At 31.4% G+C, this 7,377-nt stretch overlaps 1 protein-coding gene across 1 annotated transcript; it reads right to left on the reverse strand.

Annotated features, from left to right (window-relative positions):
• Positions 1–965: 965 nt before the first annotated feature.
• On the reverse strand, positions 966–7,172 carry LOC110278586 (uncharacterized). Its single transcript, XM_021136831.1, has 6 exons — positions 7,081–7,172; positions 6,910–6,974; positions 6,669–6,864; positions 5,301–6,342; positions 4,850–5,018; positions 966–1,249 (listed from the first exon to the last, which is right to left on the reverse strand). The coding sequence occupies exons 1-6, from the start codon at positions 7,170–7,172 to the stop codon at positions 966–968; spliced, it is 1,848 nt and encodes a 615-aa protein (XP_020992490.1).
• Between the last annotated feature and the right edge of the window lie 205 nt (positions 7,173–7,377).

Here is a 7,377-nt window from a genome sequence, read left to right on the forward strand (position 1 = left end):
AAAATAAATTAATATTTTCTAAACTTGTAAATACATTTTCATCTAATTTTTACACCATTTTATTTGATAATATTTACTATTAAAAAATAGCAAATGACCATACTATTCTACAATATGTATGATATACAAAATAATTTCTTAACTTAAAAATAATTCTGGTTAGTGAGATGAAATTTAAAATATTTTTTATTTTCTTACTAAAATTTAAATTTAAATTTAGAATTGATTAATAACTCATCCTTTTATAATATTAATAAAAAATAAATTGGTTAGAAGTAAAATATTCAAAATTTAATAATTTCAATCATTTAAATTTTAATTACCAAAAATTGGGTTAAAAACTAATTATAAATTTAATAATCAATAATATATTATGTTACTACGTAAATAATAATATCTAATGTATTTTTTTTACAGAACTAATGTATAATCTATTGAGAATTGATTTATTATCCAGAATTTTTTTCATAAATTTTGTAATATATGAAAATAGTAATTTTATTTTTTATTATTATTTAAAATTTTTTAATAATTTTTTAATTATATAATTAACTTAATTAATAAGCTTTATTATTACTTTTATACACCTTCCAAATAGCGAACTGCTGCATTAACATCCCCATTCTGCAAGCTTCTTTGCTTTCTAACCTCGTTATACATGTCTTGCTTAGTGAACCTGACGAGGTTAAAATCGCCAACATGTGCAGCAAATGACTGATATATTTTTGGTATGCTTATACCGACCTCCCTCAAGCTAGTCAGATGAGCAATTTCAACATCAGATAGCCCCTATGCGACCTCAAATAGTCGACATACTTCCCAGCTACGAGCTCATGGTTATGGTTGTCCAAAAACCGAGACACGTACCACTTGCCACTGCCATCTTTTCGCTTAATTCTCATCTCAGCTAAGCAGCCACAACGAGTCATTACCTTGTGCTCCCTCTTTTGATCAGCCATCTCTAACTATTTCTTTTCACGAAACCCTTGCCTGTTGCACACGAACGTATACCTAACAATCTCTCCTGCCTTGTTCGGTACCTTTTTCCCCTGCCTCGTGGCAAATCCCTTCAATCGGCTATAGCTGTTATAAAAACACCGTGCTTCTTCAGGAGTACAAAACTCCATTTTAAGAATATCTTCTACTTGAAGACCTTCCACCCCGTTGAATTTATGAAAAATCAGATCTTCCTTGCCTTGACATTTAGCTATAGTTTCTTCAGCTTCAATCTCGTGTCTGTCACACCTTCCTGTAAATGCACCCAAAACAAGCATAACCCATGAATCCTACAGCCCACAGCCCACAGCGACAAACTTAACACCAAAACCATTCCCGTGTATTATTATTTATATATTTAATTAACGTAACTTTACATTAATAAATACATTTGCGAGTATTAATTCACTACTTATTATGATTATCTTATCTTGGTAATATATATTTATCATGTGCCATGTATTTCATGGATTTGATTTTAATATATGTCTTTTATTTTATCTGTTATTTGTAATTAGCACGTTATTAAATGCATGCATGTCTATCAGACTTGAATGTATGAGATAGATGAGCGGGAAAGATAGAGTGTTTACAAGAGAAGGGGAGCTAAGGAAGAAATATTCCTTTAACCACAAACTAAGTACCTGTTCTTCGAAACCCATCACCTCGAGGCCAGTCCTATGATCCCTGCTGGTCACCATCCACTCCTCGAGGTCAGTCCAATGATCCCTGCTGGTCACCATCCACTCGCCTCCTTCCTATACATCGCTTATGCAACATGCCATTCCTCTTCCACCTCTGTTCATACCTTTTGCCCGCATACACGTCTCTTACAAAATCTTATAAAAAAGTACTACAGATAATATAACAAGCTCATTTGGCAAAAAGTCATAGATAACAATTTAAAGGAACCTATGTTCAACTATTCATCCATTCACTGAATAATTTTTCAAATTTAACATGATGGACTATTGCACTAACTAGAACAGTTCATCATCATCATAATTATTACAATAATCGATTTACTTTTTAAATTTTATTTTATGTTTCATGCAATTTTTAAGGAATAAGATGAAAAAAAACTTTTCTATGGATAACTTAATTATTTATGTAAAAAAAATACTAAAAGATGTTGTTCTAATTTATGTATTCAAGATTTTAAATCACTTAAAATTTGAAAAATATCGCTTAGGATAATTTATAATATTTATCTTTAAAGGAATTCATTTGTTGTTATGGTAATAACAAAATATGAAAATATTGTGATACTTATAAATTTTGTTTTTCCATAATGCTTTTATGTGTTTTTTATGTTAAACTTTTTGGCTCCCTAAACAAAATTTTTCAACCTCTGCCACTATTCCAGTAGAAAATGTAATTTTTTCACCTAATTTTCCAACGGCAACAGGCTAACATGAATGTGAACGCAGAAGCTAATCACTTATGCAAAAGAAGACTTACCAAATATAAAGATGAGGCTTTCAAGAGATTCAAATGCGCTTCTCTCTTCCCCAACGCTAAACCAAACACACCCGAACAAACTGACTACAAACCAAATTCAAAACTATTGTTACAGCAACAAATTCATCTCATTGATTATTTTCGACAACAAATTCAACTATCATAGTTTTTATCAGCAAAAAAAATTTACAAATGTGATTCTTTCAGCAAGATAGATTCCCAAATTCGAGGTGCAATTATCATAAACACTTCAAGTCAGTCATGATTTTCAGAAAAAAATAAATATCTAGCTCATTACTAAGCAACACAGCAACAAATTCACAAATACCTTAACTGATCATTGCAGCAATACGGCACCAAATACATTGTTTAATGACGATCATTAATCAGAAACAAATTTCATCAACAATTTTAACATTCACTAGAAAATTCAAGTTTCAGCCACAACAACACACTACATTGATGTAATATGAACTACAACAACAAATTTTCAAAATAGGAAAATTTGCTGCAACTCACCACATTAACTACTAGCTTCTCAGACGGCGACGAGGACCACATCGAAGACGTTCGTGTGAGTGCGAACGGTGACAACACATAGAGCGACAACAAGGATCAGCTCCGGGACCGATTCCTCCGCCCGCAGCTACTAGGACCGCCTGCAAGGAGCGATGCTGCCTGAGATACGGTTGTGATACAATCCACCCTGCACACGACCAATTGCAAGACCGCCACACTAAGACCATACAGTTTGGTTATGACGGCCACAGCTAAAGACGTCACACCGACAGCACTTGTGCTTCCCGGAGAGAGTCGCGGGAAAGTTATGAGCGACTGAGTATGCCTTGGGGGTGATTGATCGCCATTACATTAGGGCATATGGTGGGAACGGCAAGCTGATTTCTGGTTTTGGGGGGTTGTTTTACCTGGAAACGACACTTCTTCACATTTTAACAAAACAAAAACAAAAATATTACAACCGGATCCGGGTTCTTTTAACCAATCCATCACCATTTATCCTAACAATGTTAAATACCATCTTTTCATTAATAAAATACAAAATTTACCATGGTTTTATTATTATTTGGTAACCCAAGCCCATTTATAAGGTGTGTTGGGTTGGTAGATAAATAGCCCATTAGCTTTCAGCCATTAAAGCCAAACTTTCTCACATTAGTTTCTTCTTAGCTTCAACCATGAAGCACAAGCCACAAAGCTAGTCTGTCATTTCTATAATTTTACAGTATAACTAAGGACATTTTAGACTTTTTATTTATTACTATATGACAAACTGTTGACTGCTAATCAAACCGTATTTACTATATTGCTGTACCAAAAAAGTGCATGGCACATGTGAAAGTTTTCCTATATAATATATGAATATGCGACACCCCAAATCCAGGCCCATGTAGCAGCTCCTAATCTGGATCCCGGGCTAGTTAAGAAATTAAGATAGTAAAAACCTGACCCTCAGCAAAATACTAACAAAGGAGAGGGAAAATATACGGTAGCTTGTAGAGCATCATGTCCTACTGAGGGTCATCAAAATGCAAAAGTGTCCCTGAGCATCCCGATCACATATGCATAGAGTGTATTTAGCAAACGCGTTAGAAAGGAAGAAGCTCCAATTTGAGAAAAAAAATTTTATAATATAAAAGTGATTTTGTTATCAAAATTATGTTTACAAGAAGCAATTATTTTTAACTTCTGTATTTTTTTAATGGACTTTTAGCTATGAATACTAAACATTTATTTATCTTTTACCAATTTTATTCTTTATGCATATTATTGTATTATTTATAAAATTCTTGTTATTTGTATTTATTTGAGCTCTATTTTTATATTATTTATTATTTTTATTTTTGTGTCAACTATTTGATTGACATTATATACTTTTATAATTGTGATTTTTGTGTATTATGTTTGTTATTATCTTTTTATAATATGATTTATTAATTCTATTAGCTAAAGTTAATTAAACAAAAAAATTAAACCTAAATAATAATAATAGTACAAAATTATAGCATACTAAAAAGAGTACTAAAAATATTAAGAATATACTATATAAAAAACATTATCAAGAACTTTTAAAATTATTTCAATCACTACAAAGTAAATTTTAATTTTTTATTATTTTTAGTATTTTTAGTATAATTTTTTTATAATATAAATTATGATTCCATTAAAAAAGATAAATTAAATAAAAAATTAATCATAGATAATAATAAAATCATAAACGTTGAATTCTAAATTAATATTAAGAGATAGGATAATATAAAAAGATTATTTAAGTTGATGTCTATTTTAGTAATTTTTTATCTAAAGGTGATTTTGAATAGTACAAGCCAAACAACATTTATTTTACTATAATCCATTTTAATACAAAAATTACCAAACACACCTATAGTTGTTGGTAATCCCTGTAGCTCCTCACTCATATCACCGCTATCGTCAGAAGTGTCTGAGACTATCTCCACATCCTCCTCAAAATCCTCTTCTGAATAACTGGATAGATGGCTATTGACCAGAGTAGGAGTCAAGGCCTCTTCCAAAAGTCTGATCTGGTTCACCAACTACTATATACAGTGATGGATTCAAAAAATTTATGTTTGAGGGGCAAAAATAATACACATTACTATCAAAAGATATATTAATTTAAATTTAAAAATATAAAAGTGCACATTAATTATTCAAATACAAAAAAATAAAAAATTATATTAGTCGCTAACTTTCTTCGTTTCAAATCTTGAAGGTACTTCTCTTCTTGTTTTCATATTTTAAAAATGTTGAATAATTATTTCATTATTAAATTGATTGAATATCTCTCTTTCTATATATGTAACCAAACAATCATTCAACCACTCATCTCCCATTCGATTACAAAGTCGACTCTTTATGATATTCATAGCAGAAAATATTCTCTCAACTGATGTCGTTGCCACAGGTAGAATCAAAGCTAATTTCAATATAAGAAACACCAATAGATAAACAATATGCTTTTTTGTCTCAACTAACTTTTGAGATAGTCCACTGATTCCATTTATATTTGATAATTGATCATCAAGACGCATATCCAATATAAAATTCTCAAGTTGACTATAAAGTGCCAAAAGTTTAGTAGAAGAGAATTCATGTGGATAAAATTCAACTAAACGAAACAACTTCTTATCAAATGCAAAAAACGAGTCACTTGGATTCAAACAAGCTATACAAAGAAGTAGCTCGGCATTTATCTCAGTAAAACGATTGTTAAGCTCTTGAAGTTGTCTATCAACCACTTGATAAAATAATTCAACTTGAAAATAATGCAAGTTTGAGACCTTTTGGATTTTGCGCCATGATCTTCCTTGTGTTACAAATATGTCATTCATATTTGGAACAAGAATATTGTGACTATCACAAAACAGTGAAACTTCATTGAGCAAAGAGGACCAGCCATCATCTCTTATACTTTGCAATTGTTGTTTGGACACTTTAACCAATGTCGTAGCATTTATAATGTCTTGATCACTTCTTTGTAGAGCTTGAGACGACTCATTAGTAACTCCTAATATACTTTTCATCAAATGTAAATTGAATACAAATTCAAAAGATTGAATATGATTCAATAATTGACATGCTTCGGCTCTTTGTTCAGGATTATTTCCATCTTCCTCAATGACTTCAAGAACTTCTACCACGGAAGAAAAAATAGAAATCAAGCTAAGTATTATACTATAATGTGAGCCCCATCGAGTATCATCTACCCTTTTCAATGTTATTTGTTGATTTAAGCCACGCCCACTAGAAACATCTCCATTTTGTAATGCAACAATTGTCTTTTGCATTTGACTTTCACGAAGCATGTCTTTACGTATACAAGAAGCTCCAACAATATTACTCAAACTAGCAAGCAAATTAAAAAGTAGTGCAATTTCGACCTGTTTCTTTGCAACAACCACAAGTGCTAATTGAAGTTGGTGAGCAAAACAATAAACATAAAAAGCACAAGCATTTTCTTTCAAGATCAAATTTTTTAAGCCATTAAATTCTCCCTGTATATTACTATATTACTAGCTCCATCGTAACCTTATCCACGCATTCTTGCTAAGCTTAAATTATGCTTTGCTAATAAAAATTCCAAAGCTACTTTTAACGACAACGCATTTGTGTTAGAAACATCGACAAGGCTAAGAAATCGCTCCATTACAATCCCTTCTTAGTTCACATACCGCAAACAAATAGCCATTTTCTCTTTAACAAAAATGTCTTGAGCTTCATCAACTAAAACAGCAAATAAATCATCTCCAAGATCATCAATAATAACTTTAGTAGTTTCACTTGCAGCAGCTTTAACAATATCTTTTTGAATTTTAGGTGCTACTAGTTTAAGGTTTGCACGAGCATTTTTGAAAACACGATCAATCTCTGTATTATGTTGAGCAAGAAAGTCAAGAAGCTCCAAAAAATTACCTTGATTGTTTGAATTGTGCGATTCATCATCACCACGAAAAGCCAATCCTTGTCGCAATAAGAACCTAATGTACTCAATTGTTGTTGTTAAGTGAGTTCAGTAATCTCTTTTATCTTGGTTGAATATTCTTGAAAAACAACATCAACATGTTGCTTTTGCTTAATGAGTACTTCGCATTTTCTTCGAGCTTGATTATGAGCACTATCATGATTTCCAACATGTGTTTGTAATTGCTCTTTCTTTTTCCAATTTGAAAAGCCATCTTTTACAAAAGCATGACCACTCGCACCATCAGGTTTCATAAGATAGCAATAGAGACAAAATACAGTATCTTTTGAACTACTATATTCCAACCAATTGCCAAATTCATCAAACCAATCAGCATTAAATTTACGCAGAGAAGTCCCAAAATATGTTTGTGAAAAATCATCTTCTCTTGGTTGACAAGGACCTTTTTGTAAATAAGC

The sequence above is a fragment of the Arachis duranensis genome, chromosome 3 (genome assembly GCF_000817695.3).
Source record: "Arachis duranensis cultivar V14167 chromosome 3, aradu.V14167.gnm2.J7QH, whole genome shotgun sequence".
Classification (NCBI taxonomy): domain Eukaryota; kingdom Viridiplantae; phylum Streptophyta; class Magnoliopsida; order Fabales; family Fabaceae; genus Arachis; species Arachis duranensis.